A 24,612-nucleotide genomic window follows, 5' to 3' on the forward strand; every position below is an offset into this window, starting at 1 on the left:
ATAGAGAGTAAAGTGCAATCTACTTTTACCTCTGCCTACCTTTTGGGGTTCCACTGGACTCTGTGCACACTGCACCTCATTTTGGTATAGTATATACAGAGCAAGCTTCCTACAGACGTTACCTGCGGTTCAGGGTAGGTCATGAGCACTTTCAGTTTGTCATGCATTGTGACCTTATCAGCAACCCTCAAGTGTTGACCACGGTGATAGCAGTGGTCGCAGCTCGTCTGTGGAGATCAAGGGTGCTAGTCGTTCCCTATCTCAATGACTGGCTGTTGAAGGCGGGCTTGTCCCAGGCAGACTTCTCCCACATCCAGACTATGGCGATCTTTCTGCACTTGCTGGGGTTCACTATCAATGTGCGGCAGTCACACCCAACTCCCTTTTATCAGAGCTGTTCTGGACACGGTGCAGTTTTAGGCTTAACCTCCTGAACGGTGAGTCCAGGACATTCAGTCTATGATACTGATGTTTCAGCCCCTATCCTAGGTTTCGGTGAAACAGACTCTGACGCTGCTGGTCCTCATGGCCTCCAGCATCCTGCTTGAAACACCTGTCCACTGGCATATGCAGGCTCAGCACTGGGACCTGAAGTTCCAGTGGGCTGCACATTAAAGGAATCTTTCAAACATGGTTCAGATCTCAGAAGGAACTGCAAAAGATCTGCAGTGGTGGCTACCGAACCGCGATATGGTCAGTGGCAGACCTCTCTCCTTTTCCCAACCAGATTTGACTTCAGTGACAGTTGTGTCACTCTTGGGATGGGGCGGCCATCTGAGAGAGGTGGAGATCATAGGCCTCTGGTCTCCAGCAGAGTCCGGATTCCACATCAATCTACTGGAGCTCCTGGCGATCCAGCTGGCATTGAAAGCCTGTCTACCCTCCATCAAGGGAAGGTTGGGCGCGTGTTAATGGACAACACCACCCCCATTTGGTACTGCAACTAACTCGGCAGGGTTGGGTCTTGGACCCTTTGTCAAGGGTCCTTGCGCCTCTGGACATGGCTGGAACAGTAGGGCGTATCCCTGGTGGTTCAACATCTGGCAGGCTCTCTGAACGTTAGGCCGGACAAACTCCGCCAAAGATGCCTAGCGGATCATTAGCGGCATCTCCATCCAGAGGCCAGAGGTGGTGCAAGGCCTCTTTCAAGAGTGTGGAGAGGCTTAGTTAGATCTCTTTGCCCCACTGTGAATGGGCAATGTCTGCAGTTTTGCGCACTGGAGTTTCCAGGGCAGCTCTTGCTCAGAGGCTCTTTTCGTCTCAAGTGGAGCTCAGGCCTCCTGTACGCCTTTCCTCCCATACAACTGCTGCCCAGAGTTTTCAAGAAGATAAGGAACGACTGGGCCTAAGTTATCCTTGTGGCTGCAGACTGTCCTCAGAGAGTTTGGTATCCCAAACTGTTGAGCATGGGCCATCGGTCCTCCAATCAGGCTGCCCCTTCCAGAGGGTCTTTTGTCACAACAGCAGAGGAGGGTTTTTCACCCGAACCTGTCAACGTTCTGCCATCATGCCTGGGGATTGAGCGGCAACAGTTGACAGCTTTCGACCGTCTGCCAGAAGTCTGCAATGTTATCTTGGCAGCTAGGAATCCCTCTACCAAGATACAATATGCCTGCTGTTGGGGCAAGTTTGTGGCCACCAAGTTTCTGGCATGGTGTGGAGAGAGACAGGTTGACCCTCTTTCTCCTCCCCTCTCTCAAGTCCTTCTTATTATTCTTTCTTTTGCCCAGCAGGGCTCTGCTTTGGGCAGCTTAAAGAGCTATATTTATGCCTTCTCAGCCTTTGTGTGGCATCCCTGTTCAAATCCCCTGTTGTACAAATGAAAGCTTTAGCAGAGATGGCCTGGACCTCTGAGGACACGTGAAGAACAGGCTGCCAGAGCACGGCCACAACTGAACATTTGGGTTCCAATGCAGGTTTAGGGTTTTGTTGGTCTTTTTATGTGTTAACTTAAGTGATGGCTGCAATCTTGGTCTCCAGAAAGGGGGTTCACATTGATTCTTAACTTGACAATTGGTGATCAGAGCTTCCTCTCACTCTACTGGAGCAAGAACTAAATAACTATGTTATTAGGCTGATTGCTCTCACTGTGGGTTGATTCCTGCAAGTCATGACTTTCACCCATCATTTAGAATAGATTTTGTAAGTGACATCCATTTTAAACTGGCTAGAGATGTCAGTTTCTTAGCATTGGCTCTTTAATTAGGCCTGGTTCCACTTTGCTTTAACCCCACACCTTTGCATGGTGGATTCATTGTACATTAGGGCTAGTGTCTTATGAATAGAGTTTTTTGGCTTACGTTGTGCAGGATGCAGTTCAACATCACCTTTCTACGATTGCAATAATCAAACGCCTATTTCTCCTTCATTGGTTGTGTTGGCTTATCTGATAGAGACTACTAGCCGCAGATTCCTTCACGTAGAATTATCCCCAAGCGTGAGACTCGATCCGGAAAACCTTTTGCCCAGCATCCCTGAGCATCGGGGGACAGCATCACGTGGCTCCGCCCAGGCGTCCGCGCACGTGACGTCAGCGAGGTCACATAAGTCCCACCCCGGCGCACCTACGTCAGTTTTTTCTTTTTCCGCGTGCAACGCGGATCTGGCTTGCGCTCCGCGCCTGTTTAGGCTTTTCCCCTCTGGTATTGCTGCGTGTGTGGGAACAGTGTGTGAATGCCTTTGGGCTTTAAAACTTGTTCGTCGTGTGGCCGCCTCATGTCGGCGACAGATCCTCACTGTTAGACCTGTCAGCCCTTTGGGTGGTCCCTCCTCATCATTATTTATTTTGTCCCACTTTTGCCTCAAACCCTGTTTGAATTTTTCCTTTTTGGGAACCACCAGACTTTTTCGTGTTGCTGCAGATTCAGGGAGCCATTTTAGCTGCCCCTGAAACTTCTGTCTGAGGGCCTGGAGCACAAAATGGTGGCCACCTGTGACATCACCAGCATCCACTGGAACCTGCTAGCACCTTCCAGAACATTCCAGAACCCTGTGACAGTTGGAGGCGGTTTAGAATGTTGGGAAGCTAAGAGAGAGAGTTGGCAGTTGGAGCTGGCAGTTGGCACCTGACTGGTGAGGAGTGAGCAGCAAAAACATGAAGGAGGAAGGAGTGAAGCAGCAGGGGTGGAAACTTGTGCCTGGAGTGGGGTCCATAAACCCACCCTTGATACTAGTCCCTACTGACGGAGCCCAGCCTAGAGCCCTGTGGGGGAAGAAGTCAGAAAAACCATCCTGAGGACCTGGACAGCAGGAACAGGCCTTAGAAACAAGAGAACAGCAAGATCCTGACCTGGAAACTGGTTTCCCTGAAGTCCGACGTCGAGTAGCCTAAGACCTGGAGCCCGAGGTGGAGAAGCGGCGCTGACTGGAAAAGCAGACGTCGTACCCGGAGCCGCCAGAGGTCGAGAGAGGGCGCCGTCAGAGGTCGTGAGGAATACCAGAGGTCGAGGAGGAAGTCACCCGAGGTCGAGTGAGCGGCGTCATCGGAGGAGTGAAGTCCGCCCTCCGGAGTCGTCGGAGACCGAGGTGAAGGGTAACGGAGGTCGGGAGTGAGGATCGCACTCCGGAGTCGCCGGAACCTGTGAGAATCGTGCCGGAGGTCGGGAGTGGAGGTCGCACTCCGGAGTCGCCGGAAACCTGTGAGGAGCACCGGAGGTCGGGAGTGAGGATCGCACTCCGGAGCCGCCGGAAGTCGACATCGAGGCAAGGCCGGCCGACGTCATCGAAGCCGAGGTCGCCATCGGACCGGAGCCGCCCGAAGTCGACATCGAGTAAAGACTGCCCGACGCCATCGGAGGTCGAGATCGAGCCGAGGCCGCCGACATCGAAACCGGAACCGCCTACCGGTGTCGTCAGGAACTGACATTGTGCCGAGGCCGCCGACATCGAACCGGAACCGCCTCACGGCGTCGACACGACTCCAGCGGCGTCGGAGCATCAGAAAAAGGGCAGTAAGTGGAGTAGAGGGCGCCTAAGGCCCTGTGGAGACCTGAGAGACTGCTCTAAGGGGCTAGGGAGGTGCTGGAGCCAACCTGACTGTGCCAGGGGTGAACTGAGACTAATCTAGAGAGGTTGTGTGGAGAGAGAGAGAGCCAGGTCTCTGGTATTCCCCCCCTTGATCTACCTCAGTTTAGGCCTCAGCCTTGTCCAAGCCAGGGAGTAGACACCCCCAAGCCTTCCACATCCCCACAAGCTGTGCCTGGGCCAAATCAGCCCTTCGGAATTCAAATGTGTTCTGATTCTAAAAGTGTCACTGTCAGCTTTTAAGTATTTATTAGGGGCACTGTATTTATTGTATTTAACCTATTTATTGCTTCACTGTATTTATTGGTCCACAGTATTTATTGATGCACAATATTTATTGGTTACAGTATTTATTGCCTCAGAATATTTAATTGCCTGTCTGTATTGCACTTTTATTTATGCCTTCAGTATTTATGATCACCCCTATTTATTGAATCATTAAGCCAGTATTTATTTGACCTGCACTTTCTAAAAAGTTTGTATATTGTGATTGTTATTTATTTTCTCCAATCAGCAACTAAGAGAAAAAGCAGATAAAGAAAGTTATTTTCATAATTTTTACGGTGTAGAGTCGTTTTTGGAACGGATGCACGCATGGTTATTGTTTGGGTATGTTGTATGATTAGCACGGAGCCTGATTCCTGACCACTCGAGCCAAGCTACCACAGTGTGTCCGGAAGACCACCACCACCCCTTCTAGTGTGGGAGTGGTTTTCCAACACTCACCCCATCTGTATGTGGTGTATGTGGGAGCACCACGACTCCACTGATTGTGAGGCGTGCCAGCAGATGAAGCCAAAGTCCCGACGTGAGCGCCAGATGAAACTTCTGTCGGCTCTGGTGACCAGATCGGCGTCAGCGTCTCGGCCTGCCCCTGAGGAGGGTTCTCGGACCCGCGGCTTCCCTCACCGGCTTAGATCTCCTCCGAGGTCGCAAGTGCACCGCTCACCTCTTGGTAGGTGTTGCAGTTTGTCCCAGAGGGTCGGGTTCCGGCCTGTCGGGGGCGTGGGCTCTCCGCGGGTGGTGCGGCCTGCATGTCGTCCCCTTATCCGCCGTTTCCCGGCGTGTGGGCAACCAGAGCCCAGATGGAGACCTATGCGGCGGCTTTGCAGGCCTCGCTGGCTTCTCCTCCTCCTTCCCCTCCTGGGACGTTGGCGGACCCCTTGCAGTGTACGGGGCCCTCTGCAGCATCGCTGGCGGCTCTGGCGCCAACTGGTTCGGATCCAGGCTCGGAGGATCTGCTCGGAGGATCTGGTGCTGTTGGGGTGCGGCCTTTCGGGGGTCCCTTCTTCAGACCACGGCGCCTCTGATTCGCCGCAAACTCCCACGGGAGTCCCTGTGGTGTCGCGGGAGGTCGCCGGGGCTCGGGTTACACCCCCGAGCCCCTCTCGGTCCTCGGGACAGGTGGCGGCCTTGACCAAGGCCGAGGTCACGGCGCCGGCGGCTGCTGGCCCTGGCGGCGCCGCAGAGGTCGGCGGACCGTCCATCTCGCCCTGTCATGAATCGCGGCTGGCGGGGGTCTCTCGTCCCTCCCCGGGCTCTTCTCGCCCCTCCGCGCAGGCGGCTGCCTCGTCGGAAGTCGGGTCGTCCCTTCGCCGCTCCGGTCCAGTTCCGGTCTCCTGCGCCGTCTGCCGTGTCGGAAGTCGCCTCTGCGTCTCCGTCGGCGATCGTGTCCTGCCTCAGGTTGCGGACTCTTCGGCGCCTGGCCGACGACAGGTCGTTGACTCCTCTTCGGACACCTCTTCCCCAGAGGTTCGGCGGTTGCTGGTGTCATCCTCGCCGGAGACGGGCCACCGTGTTGTGGCTTTTTCCCCAACGTCGTCTAAAGGCGGCTCCTCGCCGTCTCCACGACCGCGGTCTTCGCAGGAGGAGCCGCAAGTCCCCCACTCTTCGGTCCCTCTTCCTTCCTTTGGACCTTGGCCATTCCTTCCTCCGGTTGGCTTGGGGGATGGCCGCCTTAGCTTGCAACCGTCACCTAACGAGGAGCTGCTTTTCCCTACGGAGGCAGGTGCGGCTTTCGCCCGTGCAGTTTCCAAGGCCTGTGGGAATTTTGCGCATGGGTGATCCAGCTACCCATTTTCCCACAGATCATCTTCTGGAGGTTTTTATCAGGGCTCTGGTGGTAGGGAACTGTTGCTTCCCTTCGAGAGATCACTCCACTCTTCTCTCTTGGGGACGTCCCGCCACGGGGGACCCGGTGCCCCTGCACCTTCTGCACTGCCACCATCTGGCACCCCATGATCCGGTGTGCCTTTCTCTTCGACCAGAGGAGAAGCCCCCTTTTACAGTCTGCCTTTCCTGCTTTGCCGCTGCTGTTGTCTCCCCCTTCCCGGGAGGCCCGCTGGCTGGACTCTTGGGGGCGCAATATGTTTGCCTCAACAAGTGCGGCTCTGCGGGCCCTTAACCCCTTCCCCGCTCATGACGGAGCCGCTCCGTCATGAGCCACGGTTGAGCTGTGCTCATGACGGAACGGTTCCGTCATGTCACGGCCGTTGGCGGCCGCTCCGCCTATGCGGCGCTGTTTCCCCTCCTGTCCAGGGGGACAACGCAAATGGGCGGAGTCATGACGGAACGGTTCCGTCATGAGCACAGCTCAACCGTGGCTCATGACGGAGCGGCTCCGTCATGAGCACAGCGCCACCGCGCTGCCCCCCGCACCCCCCAGCGCTGCGGCGGAATTCCCGCCGCAGCGAAAGGGTTAACACACTGTGTTTTGGCTAGGGTCACTTCTTGCTTGTGGGACTCGGAGGAGTCCCTTATGTCTGCCGCTTCTCAGGAGGGTGCTTGTGTGGATTTGAGACATCACGTCTTGGATGGTCGGGAGCTGGCGGCGTTTGTCCTTCGCTCCGCTCTGGACATCTCAGAGGTGTTGGGTCGTGCCATGGCTTCTTCGGTTGCCCTTCGTCACCATGCCTGGCTTCGGGACAGTGTGTTGTTGGCACGATTTGGCCATATTTGTCTGCGTCTTGGTGCTCACCTGTGCGCCCCTGTGGTTCTTGGGGCTGCTGCTTCTCCTGTTGGCCTCTGTTTCTCCCTCCCGCCGTCGCTGGACACCGCGACCGCCGTGTGGGGGGAGTGCAAGACAAGACTACACTACCCAGGATCCCTTGCTCCAGCACACGCTCCAGTACCCCGGAAGCGGAATCGCCGCATTTTCGCGCCCGAAGGTGCTACTAAACTAACTCCACCCCCGGCAGAGCGGGAGTTGTTGGCACGATTTGGCCATATTTGCCTGCGTCTTGGTGCTCACCTGTGCGCCCCTGTGGTTCTTGGGGCTGCTGCTTCTCCTGTTGGCCTCTGTTTCTCCCTCCCGCCGTCGCTGGACACCGCGACCGCCGTGTGGGGGGAGTGCAAGAAAAGACTACACTACCCAGGATCCCTTGCTCCAGCACACGCTCCAGTACCCCGGAAGCGGAATCGCCGCATTTTCGCGCCCGAAGGCGCTACTAAACTAACTCCACCCCCCGCGTCGCGGGTTCGCGCGCGGGCAGCGCCGGGCAAAGGGCGGGCCCTCCGTGGCCCTCAGAGGCCTGCAGAGACTGGACTGGGCCCGAGACTCTGTTCGTGCAAGTATTGCTTATATTATTCCTACTCTTCTAGGCTTACAGATTGTTGCTTAACCGGGTTTAGCTTCGTGTACGTAGCTGGTATATACTCCGCTTGTAGCTAGCGATCAAGTATATTAGTACCTGATGACTAAGGATAAAAATGCGATTACACAGCAAGGGGTGGGCACCTTGGATAACTACCTAATTAAAAAGGTAAATCAAATTAATACTGCCAGAAGGGCCTCCCTGGGAAAGGATGCCCCCATCATGTTATCTGAAGAGTTGTCTCATACCCTGGTAGACCCACATGCCCCTAGCATTTCTATTACTAGTGCCGGGAACACTTTACTGACTACAGCTCAGGTGCATGATAAGAGACATATAGCTCAATTAGTTAACCCTAAGGCTGATTCTGAGTATGCCCCGTTACCCGTTAAATTGGTGCGTAAATTTAAAAAAGCACTTCGGAGGCATAGGAGGGTTGATAACCAAAAAAGAGTAACAACTATTAAACATAAAAAGGGCTCCTCTATGGGGGACACTGGGACTGTGATTCCTAAAATGATTAACCCCATTACTCTTCCAGTGGATCATATTGATTTACCTAATTTTGGGGTTGTGGAGGATGCGGGGCAATTCCTGGTTAGCCCTCGTATTGATGACCATCCCTTCGGCACGCCTAATAAAACCTGCGAGTTCTTGCCAAGTTTTCCGACTAGCAGTGATGAAGGGGGGTCATCATATTATCCGGGATTCTCACCCGCATCTTCCTCATCCCCAAAAGATACGTCCCCATATAAAGTTGACTGTAAGCAAAGAGGGGGAGGTCCACTGTTAGAGCGGCAAACAGACAACTCTCAGAGGAACCTGCATCCAACTTTGAGGATCGCGAATGATCCATCAACCCCCCATGAGGCCACTTGCCGTGCCATTAACGAGGGTGACCTCTTGGAAAAAATTGAGCACCTGGTCAAACTTTCTATGCAGCCCCTCTTTGAAAAAATCATGATGATTAATACGCACCTGGACTTGATTGAGAAAAAAGTAGAAGAAAATTCATCTTCACTTTCTGTCTTGGCGAGTAACTTAGGTAATACGAACCCTAGTAAAACATCTGTAAAAGTGTCGACCGTGCCAACACCAGCTCTATTATGTTCCGCGACCACCTCTAAACCTATTCAGAGTAGTCAAACACTATCTTGCCCTTCTCAAACTAAGGAGTTAACTGTGCCCTTGCTGACAAAAAAGTCTGCCAATAGGATGGAACCCCAAAGCAAAGCAGGGAATTTAACAATGGTTAACTTGGCTTTGGAAGGAAACCCAGTACCTTCACAATATAAGGCCATTAAGGCCAATAAGGACAACGAGGTCGGAAACATTAGCAATAAAAAGTGGTATCCTCATAGAGTAGTAGATTTACCGCCGGAAGCTGCCCCTTACGTGATTGTTATGGTGGGCGTTCCTGAGCTCCCTTTTGAAAATAGGGAAGACCATCAAGCCCTAAGAAATAAAGTTATTTATTGGCTGAGCAATAATAGACCTTTGCCCGCCCACATAAACGGGGAAATTCTACACGTTAGGCGCTGCAACTGCGTGGGGGACCGCCCCAAAGATAAAACTGGGGATGTGATCATTGTAAATTTTAAAGACCATAGAGCCGTTAGGCACATTGGGGACTGGTTTGATCCAAGTAGTAACGACGCCATCTCCACCCATTACCTAAATTATTTCTACCCATATGCTCTAGCCCAACACTGCAAGAACCAGGAGGTAAAAAGGCACCCTGCGAATAGGTCCGCCTTTATGTGTCATGACTATAGCCTGACCCCACTGCTGCAACCAGTTAATATATTTAATTCCCATCCTAGGCAGCACTATCCCTGCATCCGAGGCCCGAATTATGGTGATAATTCCCTGTGGGTTAATAGATGCATGGTCCCATTTGCCCACAACATACCAACCTATAATCGGTTTGGGGTTCTTTCGGGTCTTGAATGCGTGGATTGACACGAGAAGGATACTCGTGATAGACTAACGCTAGGTTTAGGGGGGTCTGCCGACATTGTTAGTGAAAATATAAACGTACAGAGGCCGTCGGCCTTTAATGAGGACAGCTCACAAGTTCAAACTGTTCTCAGTGTGACTAACGCTGATACTGGGAAAGATTACTGTAAGGTAGTAAGCATACCTGATAAGGATGGGGGAAATAATGAAGGCCTTCGTCACAAGCAACCTGGAAAGGAAACGGATAAAGGGCCCCTATGTGATATCGGGGACAACGAAATAAGGAAAACCTGCACCTTCCTCTTTTGGAATGTGGCAGGACTAAAGGAGAGAACAAAAAATCCATCTTGGGAAAATGTCACAGATGGACATGATATAATGGCCTTTCAAGAAACCTGGTCTTACGGACCCAGTACACTTTAACGGTTTTAAAAGTTTCTTCACTCCGGCAGAGGGCAGCCCACATGGAAGAGCTAAGGGTGGTTTACTCACCCTGGTTTCGAACCAGCTTAAATGCGCCAAGATTCAGTTTACGTCAAAATCTAGTTTTTATCAACTAATTACCCCAAGAAATAAGAAGGGGCTTAGTGTTGTTCTTATAAATTTTTATAACAATATTCCAAGGAAAGAAATCCCTAGCATCTTAATAATGCTGAGGGAGGATATACAACATGAAACAGATAAAATTGGCAGGGAATTTATGATCTAATGGGGTGGGGATTTTAACTGCAAACTCTGCCCTAGGGGCAAACAGGGCACCTGCGGTCTAACAATAGAGCAGGAGATAAATCTATCTCATTTTAACCATTCCCTGCTTGGGGACTTACTAAATGACATATTGTTTATGTATGACTTGGGTTATGTTAATATAATTCCAAAGCACGTATAGAGATTGCTATCGCTGAGGAGGATTGGGTGGAGCACTTTTCACTTCTTTATAAGTCCCAAGATGTATGCCATAGTATAGATTTTCCAGCAAGGGCTAATGCGGATGTGGGGGCGGAACGACTCGTAATAACCTTGGAGGAAGTTATTGCGGGTCTGAAAGCAATGAAGGGTGGCAAGGCGGCAGGGCCGGATGGGATCCCTGTAGATTTGTTTAAAGCAAATATCGAGATCTGGGCCCCAATGCTGGTACAACTTTTTAATGCAGCACTGGCAAGGGGCTTAAACCCGTCTTGGCTCACCTCGATCATTGTACCCATTTATAACAAGGGAGACAGACATAGTTGTATTTGCTATAGACCTATCTCCCTTCTGGATTCATCCATAAAAATCCTTGGGAGAATCATCTTGGCAAGACTACAAAGTTGGGCCGAGGAAAATGACTTAATGTATGGCTCGGCCCTCTGGGGGTATTCCAATATTGACTTAATTAAAAAACCTGAGAATAGGTTCCTGAGGTACATCCTGACAGTTCCACAAAGTGTCGCGACATACATATGTCACACTGAACTTGGCCAACCTTATATATCTGATACTATCAGAATCCAACCCATACTCTTGTGGCATAGGGTATGGACAACAAGGGAGTGTGTTATGAATCGGGCTGTCCTACAGGATGTTTTAACCCTGGATAATGTGGGTAGGTGCGACTGGCTAAATTTTGTCAAAAATGTTATGGTCAATATTGGCTGTCAACAATACTATGAAGACCCACTTTCTATGGATAGTATATCCAGAAACCTATTGTCTAAGTTATGTATGGAATACCTCGAGGACATAAGAAGACAAGAGGAGGCGAAGAAAAAGTCAGTAACTTTGCATCTTTGTTTGTTAACTCATATCAAAGTACAGCCGTACTTGACTTTGCCGTTGTCTAATTATGAACGATTTCTTTTGACCCGTTTTAGATTAAATATTGTGTTTAGACTTCTGACCTTTCCAGAAAGTCATTTATGGTCGCCTAATTTGCCCGTGTGATGATTCTTCGTCCCAATCTGACATCCATATTCTATTTTTTTGTAAATGTTATACTTTACCTCGTAGGCAATTCATTATACCATTCCTCAAAGAACAGAAATTAAACAAAATGTCGCCCAGCTTTTAGAATTACAACGAATGGACACTGTTCTAACTGTTACCGTAGTTTTAAGCTTTTTTAAAAACGTTTTTAAACTTCGGAAAACAATTGGGTTTGGATGAAATATAATATGACTCGTTGTTTTTCTTTTTATATTTTTCCTGTGAAATTTGTAATCTGATGTTGCTGCTTTCATGGTTTTTGTTCCTTTTAAACCGAATAAAGTATTTCTTGAACTTGACAGTGTGTTTCCGGAGAATGTTCGTGAAGGACTGGTGGACCTTCCCTTCGATGGTGCTTTTTTGTTCCATGCCCCTGCGGACTCAGCCATCCAGAGGTTCTTGGCGGGGCTTCGTCCTCCTCCTCCTCCTCCCCCTCCCCCTCCTTCTCCTCCTCAGTGACCTGCGCGTTGCTCTGGTTCTTGGAGCTGTTCTTCCGTTGGGGCGGGTCACCCCGGTTGTCTGGCTGAGGTTGTGGTTTTGTTGGCTGCTGGCCAGCCCTTTTTGACTGTGTGTTTCTCCTTTGGGTTTTTCACACCATGCTGGGCATGAGATTGGGCCTTCTGCGTTCCCCTCTGGCTGCTTGCTAGGCCTCCTGCGTTTTTTTTTTGCCGCAGGTCTTTTTTGCTGTCCTCTGCTTCTTCCTAAGAGGCTCCCGTGTCTTTGGATCTGACATGCCTCATGTGGGGCAGGGTTGGCTGTTAAATAGCACTGGTATGTGCTGGGGAGTTGTGGTCGCCTGCGGGCTTCTGTTCTTCGTGGCGTTATGGTATGTTGCGAATGCAACCTTCTTCGCCTTTTTGCTTTGAGTGTTCGTTCTGTGGTGTCCCTGGCGTCTGGCGGAGCTTGCCAGTACCACCCTCTTGTTCTAGCTGCACTGTTGTGGCTTTAGTGGGACTGTCATCCTGCCTTCTCTGCTGCTTCCAGTGGGCCTTGCACTCTGCTTTACCTCTTCTCCCGGGGGGGGGGGGGGGGGGGGGGGGGTGGTCCCTGACTTCTGGACCCTCTTGCGGGCGCAGTTTGCCCCTGCGGGGTGTTGGTCGATTCTTCCTGGGTGACCTTGAGTTCCCCTTTTCGGCTTCCGCCTGCTCCTTGCCACCGGCGCCATCCTGTCTGGGATTGGCTTTGCGCTGCCTCTTCTCCTTGGAGTCTCTAGGCTGCTCTTCTCCTTCGGCGCCATCCTGTCTGGGATTGCCTCTGCTCTTCCTCTTCTCCTTGGAGTCTCTAGGTTGCTCTTCTCCTTCGGTGCTCCTTTCCTTGCCTTGGGCGGACGTTTGTTGCTTCACGATGACTTGCAGTGTTTGGCCTCTTTGCGCCTTGCCTTGTTTCCTCTGAGTGGGATAAGATATCTTCTTCACTTCGTTTCCCCTTGCCTGGGGAGCGGGGCTCCTCGTCCTGTTTGGACTCTGCCCCCGGGCAGTCCTCTGTCCTGCCCCAGTGGGTGAGCTACTCTCGTAGACCCTCCTTCCCCTTGGGTATGGCTAGGGTATCTATTCTACGTGAAGGAATCTGCGGCTAGTAGTCTCTATCAGATGTGCGAGTTACTTACCTTCGACAACGATGTATCTGGTAGAGAAGTTTCTAGCCGTAGATTCCTTCACGGCCCGCCCTTCCTCCCCATTCTGCGAGGGCTTCTGTCTTGGTCTTTTGCACTCACTTCCCTGTGGGTGGCTGTGTCTTCTATGAGTACATTCTCTCCCTCTTTCTGTCGGGCTGTTCACCTGTTCACCTTTTCCTCACTGTTGTCACATGGGAGGATCGGGTTGTTGGTACTTCTGGCTATTTGCGACCCTTGAGGTTGGGGTCTTTTGGCTGTGCCTCTGCCCTTGTTCCTGATGAGGGTTGTCACACTCTGTGATGGGGATGTCTTGGAGTTTTGTCGTTCCCTGTGTGTCCCCGACTGGTTCCCCTTCCTTGTCTTGGTTGGGGTTGTAGTCCTGTTGCTTATTGTCATGACATTTTTACATATGTCCCTTGTCTTTGGGGGGGGGGGAGCTGTCTCTGTACTGGCAGGGTTGCTGCCCTGTTCTTTATTCTTTCCCTGCCTTTGGGTACTGCAGTGCTGGGTGCTGATCTTTATGGTGTTGTTCCTCACCATTCTCTTTTGCTGCTCTTTCGCACACTGTTCCTATACTCTCACAGTTTTGTCTGCGGACTCCGCGTTGTGGCGTTGGAAACGTTCCCCGAAGAAAACTGACGTAGGCGCGCCGGGGTGGGACTTATGTGACCTCGCTGACGTCACGTGCGCCGAGTACGCCTGGGCTGAGCCGCGTGATGCCGTCCCTCCCCCCAGCGCGCAGGGATGCTGGGCAAAAAGTTTTCCGGATCCAGTCTCACGCCTGGGGATAATTCTACGTGAAGGAATCTGCGGCTAGAATCGACTCTACCAGATACATCGTTACCGAAGATAAGAAACTCGTACATTAGGCCGTATCCCTGTCCCCCTCCCCCTATTCTCCCACTCAATACTGTTATCAGCAAAACAGTGACGGGGTCTATATAATGACCTTGGAGAGTTATGAACTTCGGTCTTCACAGGGTACTTGCATGTTCATAATGTTCTGGGGCTTAAACTTGTGTTTTAAACCCCCTTGTCCTTTCACCCGACTCTGCAGAGTGCACTGTGAATATGGCATCACATTTGTGCATGCATATACAAGAAGATATTCACACTAAACCCTCTAACGAATTTGTGGTAAAACACAGTGAAGATATGAATTCAGTTGGGATGGGCACGAGTTACTTTAGGACATGAGTTAGTTACTAGAGAGAACTAATACTTGTAAATGTCAGTGGGGTTGCTTTTTTTGTTAGTTTAAAACGTTACGTTGTGACTGAAATTTTTACCTAAGGTCTCTTCACAAGTTCTTCAAGCACATTGCTACCGGTGTGAGTGCAAAGATTGATGCTCTGTGTGGTCACTCTCAAAAGAATTGCATTCTTCTAAATAGGCTGTCACTGTCTTTCAAATACAATGTGTTCTGGTCTTCAACAGTCCCATAGGTCTGGAGGGGAAGCGTATGCATGTGCCCATCAAATACAAGTAACCCATGTCCGTGACTAGCACTGGCAGCCTTTAATTACTTTCTTCCAGGTTGAGCTAGCTCCAGTCTCCACGCTTCAGGTATACACGAAAATGATTGTACACGCTTATGCTTCAGGTGGCAGTCTTTAGTGTTTGTGCTGCCCAGATTGAAGTTAAATGTAGGTTTTTGCTATGCAAGACTGTGCCAGGAAGCTGTAGAGTCGGGGAGTAAGAACCACCTGTACAAAAATGACTGTGATGACTTTGGGCCCGATTTAGAACTTGGTGGACGGGGTACTCCATCGCAATGGTGACGGATATCCTGTCAGCCAAAAGATAAATCCTATTGCATCCTATTGGATTTATATTTCAGTGGACAGGATATCAGTCACTGTTGTGATGGAGTAACCTGTCCATCAAGTTCTACATCAGGCCCTAAATTAAACTTCCTTTGATTTAGAAAAGTTGTGACATTGAAGGTCACATTTCAAATTTATTTTTATCTGTGCCTTTTTATTCATAATTCAGCCTCTTGGAATCTGAATCGCATGGTCGGGAATGTATTTTGTTTTGTTTACAAGGTTGGCATGCTGTTCATTGTCAGCACCAGATCTCTTCTGAAGCCAACCCATCTAACAGAGAACAAAGGAAACTCTTACCTCCACTGTCTCGTACTGCACTACAGTTCTATAGGTTCATGAATGTCTCGGGCACGTTGAAGGAAGATATCTGCAACTGTGATCAGACTTTTTATGTTTAAGGCGGCTAGTTTGTTCTCTGTTGAAGTATATATGCCCAAAGTCCAGTTATCCCTAGTAAGGAATTGGAGCAACCCATTGATCCAATGTTGTACAGATGTGGGCATTTCATGCATATTCGTGTATTACTGATCAGTCAATGAGAGAATGCTCATTAAACTTGCCAAAACCTTGCAGTCACAAAGGCCCCTTGGAGTTGCGTCCACCCAGGTTTCTGATTTCATTCACTCCACACCTCAGAATCACATTTCTCCATCCTCATTGTCCTCAACGTACCCAAATCATATAGTTAACCATCCCTCACTACCAAACATTCTGTGTCCTGGGAGTAACTAGCATAGGCTTGCCTGATTTTCTCCTGTCTGCTTATTATCTCGCTCCCGGTGCTTCCTGGCATTCCATCCGCACCTGTAGCAGCAGTGGTACAACGAGCATAGTCCTCATCTCTCTCTGTGCTCTACACCAACTCACTCTGCATCATTATCTTTCTTGAGTTTTCCCATCATCAATCTACTGGTAACCTCTGGATCTTCTGCTCATCATCTTTCATCCTGAACTTCAGACAAACATTCGATTCGCATCCATCTCGTAGACCTATCTCACCTAATGCCAGAAACATCATTTTATTGTTATTATATGAAGTTATGTGTTAATCTTTACTCGCATTCCCCCAACTTCCCATGATTCTTGTACAGTTCCAGACAATACCGTCTTTACCCCAGTCATTCAAGAAGATCTTCAAGACCCAGGAATAATTGGCACCACCACAAGCTCACTGGTGGTCTTCTGGGCCAGCAGTGAGATTACTGCCCACGTTTCCCACCACCCTTACAGCAGTATGCTTAATACAACCACTGGTTTCTTATTTACAGCCTTTGCCAAGCAATGTACAGCTTTTCTTTTTCTCTATGCTAAGTTGCAGCTAAATATATTACAGCATTGAAGGGATCATGTTGGTTGTAGGAAGTGCTGCTGCTGTACTGAAACATTCCTGTCACCAGATAGCCTGCTTGAGGAGCATGGGACATGCAGTGGTACATTCTAACCAACCCACATAAATATACATATTAAGTAGGCTTCTGCTCTAACGCTTCTTTCTCTAACTGTTTTAGATGGATTCTTGTCATAGATGTGGGTTTTTTCAGCAGCCAGACTGAGGAGTGAGGGAGATTGAGTCAAGTCCAGCAGCCTCGCAGAATAGTGTGGAACATTTTAGAGCCTCTGAAAACGGTCAGGATACAAAGGACACCGAGCTAGAAGAGGGAGGCCCCCTTAAGGGCTTCAGGCAGCTTACTCGGGGTTTATATGTCTATACTAATAAAAACTGTATCTGATAGAGACTACTAGTCGCAGATTCCTTCACGTAGAATTATCCCCAGGCGTTTGACTGGATCTGGAAACTTTTGCCTCAGCATCCCTGCGTGCCGGGGGCTGGGCGACATCACGCGTCTCCGCCCAGTCGTCGTCTGCGTACGTGACGTCAGCGAGGTCTCATAAGACCCACCCTGGCGCGCCTACGTCAGTTTTTTCCGTTTCTGCATGCAACGCGGATCCGTTCCTTGCTACGGGCCTGTTTCAGGCCCCCCTTTCTTCCATTCTTTTTTGGTGGGAGCAGTGTGGGAATGCCTTCAGGCTTTAAAACTTGCACGTTTTGTGGGCGTCTTATGTCGGCGGCCAACCCTCACCTCATTTGCATGTGGTTTTTGAGGAAGGATCACGGAACTTCGGATTGTGCGGCGTGCCAAAAGTTGAAGCCGAAGTTGCGGCGGGAGCGCCGCATGAAACTACTCTCGGCGCGTCTCTCCAGGTCGACGTCCTCCCCTCGGTCTGCTTCGGCGGACGGCTTTAGGTCCGGGTGTGGTCATCGTCCTCGCCATTCTCCGATGTCACGTGAGCGTCACTCCCTGGTGGGTAAGTGTCGCAGTTCGTCCCCGGTTCTCGGCCTACCCGGGGGTGTGGACTCTCCGCGGGTGATGTGGCCCCGCGTATCATCCTATCCACCGTTTCCTGGTGATGGGGCATCGCGAGTCCAGATGGAGACTTACGCGGCAGCGGTGCAGGCCTCGCTGGCGTCTCCTCTCTCATGGGGCGTGGTCGGATCCCTCACCTCGCGCAGAGCCCTCCGCGGCACCACCGGTGGCTCCGGTCCCGGCGCCGACTGGGTCGGATCCAGGCTTGGAGGATGTAGTGCTGTTGTGGTGCGCCTCCTCTGGGGCACCTCCTTCAGGCCACAGCATCTCTGCTTCGCCACAAACCCCCGCGGGGGTCCCTGTGGTGTCGCGAGAGGTCGCCAGGGCTCGGGTCGCATCCCCGAGCCCCTCTCGGTCCCTTGGCAGGGTGGACCTATCTAAGACCGCGGTGATGCCGCTACGGCGCCGGCAGCAGCTGGACCGTGTGGAGCCACAGGGGTCAGTGGCCCCTCCTCGTCCCGCTCCGGGTCGAGGGCAAACCCTTGCCCTTCTCCGGGCCTCTCTCGTACCTCTTCACAGGCAGCTGCCTCATTGGAGGGCGAGTCGGAGGTTGTATCATCCCTGACGCTGCCACAGGGGTTGCCGGGCGACCTTCGTCTCCTTCTGAGCCGCGGCCGGCGGAGGGCTTCAGGCCCCTCACGAGGCCCATCCCGTTCCCCCATGAAGGTGGTTGCCTCGGCGGGGTTTGCGCTGGCGCCGTCCTGGCGCCACTCCGAGGTCACTGTGGCTCCAGCTCTACTCTGGTCCCCTCTCCGGTGTGGGGTGACTTGGAGGTCCCTTGCCCGTCGACGCCAGATGGCGCCGGTTTCCTGCCTCAAGCAGCGGACTCCACGGCTCCGTAGAGGGGTCGTACGGCGGATTCATCTTCGGACGATCCTTCTTCTCCGGAGGCAGGCTGCATTTTGGTGTCATCCTCCCCGGAGACTGGTCGCCGTTTGGTGTCTTTTTCACTGGCGTCGAAGGGTGGCTCCCCGCCCTTTCTGCGGCAGGGGTGTCCGTCGGAGGAGCGGCAGGTCCCTCATTCTTCGGCACCTCCTGAATTCCAGGTCTGCCCCTTGCCCGCCCCGCTTGGCCTCAGGGACGGCCGCCTTAGTTTGCAGCCGTCGCCCACAAAGGAGTTGCTTTCTCCACCGCGTGGCCCTACGGATGCGGCCTTCACTCACGCGGTATCCACGGCTGTGGGCATCCTACGCATGGGCGACCCAGTGGCTCACTTTCCGGCGGACCATCTGTTGGAGGTCCTCCACCAGGGCTCTGGTGGGAGGGAAATCTTGTTTCCCTTTGAAGGTTCGCTCCTTTCTGACTTGACAGGGGCTTGGAGGCGTCCTGCCTGCGGGGACCCGGTGCCTCCGCATCTTCTGCATCGGCACCTTCTGACGCCGCGTGACCCGGCGTGCCTGTCCGTTCACCCCTCAGCTGCCAGTCCCCTTCTACGGACTGCTTTTCCCTCCCTACCGCCCCTGTTGGCTCTGCCGTCCAGGGAGGCCCGCTGGCTGGACACTTAAGGACGCAACATTTTCGCCTTGACCAGTACGGCCCTACGGGCCCTTAACACCTTGTGTGTGCTGGCTAGGGCCTCTTCCTGTTTGTGGGACTCGGTTGAGTCTCTGGGGTCTGCAGCATCCCAGGAGTCTGCTCAGGTGGATTTGCGGCACCATGCGTTGGTTGGCCGGGAGCTTGCAGCGTTTATTCTCCGCTCCGCTCTACTCTAGACGTCTCTGAGGCGCTGGGCCGGGCCATGGTGTTACATACATTAAAACTGTAATTCTGTGTATATTCCTTTAAATGATAATCCTAGATCGCTGGCTACTGCAGGTGACATGTTATTCTTTCAATGAGGTTCTACATTCTGTGTGGAGCTTCAAGGAGAGAGTTAGACAGTTAATGGCATTACAACTGGGAGATGGAACTGGAGAAGATGTATTGAATATGCTGCCAAAAAGGACTAACTATATTTAATTCTTGATGGATTGAACTCTATTTAATACATGGCTTCCTCAGTCGCTCTCCGTCGCCATGCTTGGCTTCGGGACGGCGTCTTCCCCGAAAATATTCGGGAGAGGCTCATTGATCTCCCATTTGATGGCAGTCTGTTGTTTCATGTTCCGGCGACTCCGCCATCCAGAGGCTCTTGGCAGGGCTCCGTCCTCCTCCTCCATCCCCTCCTCTATGACTTCTGAGTTAGGGTTGCCTTTAGGTCTTTTTAGGCCGGCGCTTATGGTTGTGGAGTATGTTTTTCTGGCCGATTACGTCCTTCCTTGGGACTTTGGCATTGTTGGCTGCTGGACGCCCCCTTGTTGCTGTTGTTGTGTGTGAGTTCTGCAGGAGTTGTTGCGCAGACTTGGCCCTGAGATTGGCCCTTCTGCTTTGCTTGGGCTGCTGTCAAGCCTGTTGCGGGGATGTTTTTTTCCCCGTGGTTCTTTTGTTTCTTCCTCTGCTACGGAAGCTCTTCCAAAGAGGGTTCCCCAATATTGGGCCTTCATGTGTCCTATGTGGGGCTATGGTAGCGGGCATATGGCTTATGCTCTGCTGGAGGGTTCTGGTCACCTTCGGGTACCTGTTCTCCTTGGTGTTTCCGTAGGTTGCTTTGTTTCCTGAGGTCGTGTGCGCGGCCACTTGTGGTGGTGGTCTGGGCCTCTCCTTCTCTCCCTGCTTCCGTTCTGCGGTCTGGGTTGTCCCATACTAGGCGTTGCCTACTTGGTCTTCCTGGGGCCTCGAGCTGTTCTTCTTGCTTCTGGCCTTGACTGCCGGCATTGTTCTGGCTGACAGGCTGCTCTCCATCTGGAGTGGGCTCGCCTTCTTCTACCTAGTTTCCTTGGGCTCTCTAGGCTCTTCTTCCTGCATTCGACGGAAGCTGTGCTGCCTTGTGGGGGGGTGCGGTGCTTCGGCCTCTCAGCCCTTGCCTCCTCTGCTGTGGGTGTGCGATCCTCTTCAGCCTTCTTTCCCTCCTACGTCCCCTTGGGGTCGGTGGGGTTCTGCTTGTGGGGGATCCCTTGGCCTGGCAGGGGCGAGGTTCTATCTAGTCCACAGATCTGGTCCCCTGTGGGGCCCTCTGCACTGCATAGGCTGGTGGGGTCCTTTCGCAGACCCTCCTTCCCCGGGGGTATTGCTAGGGTATCTATTCTACGTAAAGGAATCTGCGGCTAGTAGTCTCTATCAGATGTACGATTTACTTACCTTTGGTAACGATTTATTTGGTAGAGACGATTCTAGCCGCAGATTCCTTAACGGCCTGCCCTTCCTCCCCTAGTCTGCAAGGACCCTTGGTTTGGTCTTCGGTACTCGCCTGCCTGTCTCTCCTGTGAGTGCCTTCCTTATTCTTGACGGGTGGCTCCGGCTGGGGGCGGTTCCTTCCTCCCTTGATTCTTTGGAGGCTGGGGTTTCAGTGCGCTGGTGCTCTGGCTACTCCAGGTTTGGGGGGGGTTTGCTTCTATCCTCGTCCTCCCTCCCTCCCCTCCCTCCCTTCCATTGCTGTTCACTGGTTTGAGGGTCCTCTGGCCATGTCTTGCCCTTGTCCTTGTGAGTGGCTGCCCGCTAGGTTAGGGTGGCTTGGTGGTTTGTTGTCCCTGTCCGTCTTGGGACTGGTCCCCTTCCATGCTCAGGATGAGGGGGGGTGGGCTTCCTCCTTGTGCCATGACTTATGCCTGTTCTTCCCTTCGGGGCTCAGGGATGGGAGGTTGTCTATGTGCGGGCAGGGTGGCTGTGCAGGTTTCTGCTAGTTCTTCTTTCCCGGCCTTTGGGGTCTGTGGTGTTGGCACTACCCTGGTGGTGGTGTTAGTCACTGGTTTGTTTCCAACTTTTCTGCTCTTCGCACACTGTTTCCATGATCCCACGGTTTTTTTATCTGGTGACTCCGCGTTGTGGTGCGGAAAAGTTGTCCCAAGAAAACTGACGTAGGCGCGCCTGGGCGGGTCTCATGTAACCTCTCTGACGTCACGTACGCAGACGCCCTCTGGGCGGAGTCGCATAATGTCGCCCCGCCCCTGGCGCGCAGGGATGCTGTGACAAAAGTTTCCGGATACAGTCTCAAGCCTGGGGATAATTCTACGTGTAGGAATCTGCGGCTAGAATCGTCTCTACCAGATAAATCGTTACCGAAGGTAAGTAACTCGTACTAATTGAAGAAAATAAAAAGTTTCAAGTAGTTCAAAAAGAGAGCATGTTTCATATATAAATGTAAAATTATACTTTCCCTCCTATTCTAATATTTTGTTTTCTGTGTTTTTGGGAGTAGGCAAATATGTGCCTAATGTTTTTGTCATTGCTAATATCGTCCAGCAGAATCTTCTTTCACTTACATTAGTTGTTAGAGCTTTGGGTAAAGCACATGTAATTTACTAATTTGGAGGTATTTTATGCATCAGTTGAATGACTTCAAATATTTACCTGCTTAAACTAATAATTACCTAGAAGTATATGGTAGATGGTTAATGGTCCAGTTGTGATTGACCAGGAGATGTCATTTGTAGACAGAGCTTCCTCACTTGATCAGATTGTGTGAACATTCACAATCGGTGCCTGCAGCATGTTTCAGTGTTGTTTCTCTGTTTCATAAACATTATTTTTAAAAAGAATAAGAACTTAAAAATGCACACCAGTATCCGTGTAGAAGAATTTAATTTGTAAAGCAAGCTGATACGGATTAATGAAAATGTTGAAGAATATAGTGGTGATCCGGAAGTGTTTTGAACGTGAATTTTAAGGCTGCCGGCATACGTATGGATAAAGTGCAATTCTAATGGTGGAGACGTAGGATAATGTCAATATTTGGGGCGAGGAATGATGCAAGGATGTGTTCAAAAACGTTAACAGGAGTGAGAGGCCGTTCTCTTCTACTTCGAGGTGCTTCTTCAAGATGGGACTTTTCATCTCCTTTATGAAGTGTAGAAATGAAAGAGCAAGGGCGACCTGTAGCAAGACGTTCTGGGGAGCGAAGACTTGTTCTTTTCACCTTTTGACTTGCGATGTCTTGAGATGGTGTGTTGCGTGGGACTGCAAACGTGCTGAGTTGACCGTTTGAGGTATGTTGAAGATTTGGCAGACACTGCTTGCAAGTAATGGAGCAGGACTTGAATATAGTATGTGCAGGCAGTGGTGGCTAGGACGTGTCAATAATGTATTGTGATGTGCTGCTTTAGAACATTCGAGATTGCTGGTCGCTTTTCACTGGATCCGAGTTATTAGTTATACCAGAGGATACTAGCGTCATGCTTTTTATTCATAATTTATATGTGATAGTTTATTTAATGTTGTCTTTTTCTTTTCAAGGTAAAACGAAAACCTACTCGAAAAGGGAAGAAGTAAGGGCCAAACGTGTGGTCTGCACAAACTGGGATTCAGTAGTTTTATGTACAAAACAGAACTTTCTTAAAAAAGACGTTTCTGGCCTGTAAACAAAACTTCCTTTTTAAATTCTTTGTCCGAGGAAATGAACTGCAGAAACTCTCACGATGGAGGCGAAAAGCATCTGTACTTACGTTTCTCAGACTTTTTTTTTTATAAAAAGTCAATAATTAAGCAAATTGCTTAACACATGAGTTCCGGTTCATGCATATACATAGTTTTAAACTATTTTACACATATTAACTTTCTTGTTGCGTTATTTGTTATAAAAAGTGCAAGACTGTCCTTACACTGACATTAAAAATGTATTTAGACAGCCAAGCTTTTTCCATTTTTAAAATTATGTTGTGACTTAGAATTAAATGAAACCTTAATTAAATGACCTGATATTACTGAACAGACTTCTGTAAATTGTTTTTTTTGCATGTCTGCTTTCGAACATAAGATGTACAGATACTTCCTCTTCCAACTATGAAACATCGTGTTGCTTTGTTATTATTTTTTAAAATCCTAGTGGGACAATGATCATCTAAAACTATTAAATATTTGAAGGTAGACCTTTCATTATTTAGTTTTCCTGTATGTTAGTTTAATTAATTTGCAATAATTGTAAATATTGACGTTTGTTTTATAAAAACATTTTATTGCCTTTTAAACATTATTTTACTCCAGAAGTTATGTTGAAATACTGTATTGATCTTGCAGGAGTGAAAATATTGCAGCATTTGGATTTTATAATGTTTGTCACCAGATTTATATTAATGATGTAAAGTAAAGTCAATTTTTAAATAAGTTTGACTTTGGCCACTTTGTAAGGAATGATGAAAAGGTATGTGCCTCACTTTGAACCTCCATGCATATAGGAAGCAAGTTTGTTTAACTCCATTTCCCTTTCAAGCCCAAATCGAAATGCTCAATTTAGAATAATACTGTAGCATCGATTTTTCTGACATTGTTTGGCGTAGATACAAGTGTACACTTTTTTTGTACACACAATCATATTTAAGTTTTCCTGCATAAAATAAAACGCTTGTAGGTGTCAAGTTGTTTGTTGCTTTTTTATGTCCATCAAGTTTTTTTTTCTGCCTGTTAGTTGTTTGTATAATGTATTCGCCTATGGGAAAAGCTTGTTAAAGTGAGAGGAACAAGGATTTGCATTTAAAAAGCTATTTATACAAAGCATGTTTTTACATCCCAGCGCTTTCATGTTCACTCTGCACGCTTCCACGTTTTAAAACCATTATTTAAATGAACCAGTAAAGTAAAAATAGCTACCTCAACAGTTTCTGTACACCGAAAATGAAAGTCTTAGAGATCTTGCTTTCTGTATTGACATGGCTGAGTTTAAAATGAAAATGTATATGATAACCATAGCTCCTAAATGCATGTGCACATCAGTTAAGCACCTTTGATAATGCCATATTATTTAATTTAGGTAGGCTCTCCTCCCCCCCCCGCCCCCCCCCAAGGTAGCATATTACCACTGTGCCAGATACCTGAATTGTGTGCAGAAGATACACGCTGAGAGTCGAGATACTATCCTCCAATAAAGCATAGGTATTTACCATTGTTGGTGCAGCCAGGACTGTGTACCTCTAGACTAGTGTTTCAGGATTGTTGTCCTTCAGTTTAGAGTTACATGTAAACTTTTGGGATGCTTGCATATTTCAACTAAAGTTAGTGTTATCATGCACTGCATTTACCACAATGCATCTGGGCTAATTGTGTGCTGGTATGCCAGGCAGTGTGCTCCCTCCTCCTTTTGCGATTGCCTCCTTGATGAGTTGTTGGAATGACAAGCTCGAGAATGCATCTACGCTCTGGGAGTGGTACAGAAGCATGAGATGAATGTGAGCAGCATTGTCAGCACCCCAAGTCTCACATGTTACTCTCTACTGAAGGACAGCAATCCTGAAACA

At 50.0% G+C, this 24,612-nt stretch overlaps 1 protein-coding gene across 1 annotated transcript in view; it reads left to right on the plus strand.

Moving 5' to 3' along the window:
- Positions 1–23,736, plus strand: part of PDS5A (PDS5 cohesin associated factor A) — a 1,513,477-nt gene extending 1,489,741 nt beyond the window's left edge. The window contains exon 33 of the mRNA XM_085642237.1: positions 22,619–23,736. Within this exon, the coding sequence (XP_085498363.1) occupies positions 22,619–22,622 (4 nt within the window). The 3' untranslated portion in view covers positions 22,623–23,736. The remainder of the gene's footprint in view (positions 1–22,618) is intronic.
- The last annotated feature ends 876 nt before the right edge of the window (positions 23,737–24,612 follow it).

This window comes from Triturus cristatus, chromosome 2_2 (assembly GCF_964204655.1).
Source record: "Triturus cristatus chromosome 2_2, aTriCri1.1, whole genome shotgun sequence".
NCBI classification, from domain to species: Eukaryota; Metazoa; Chordata; class Amphibia; order Caudata; family Salamandridae; genus Triturus; species Triturus cristatus.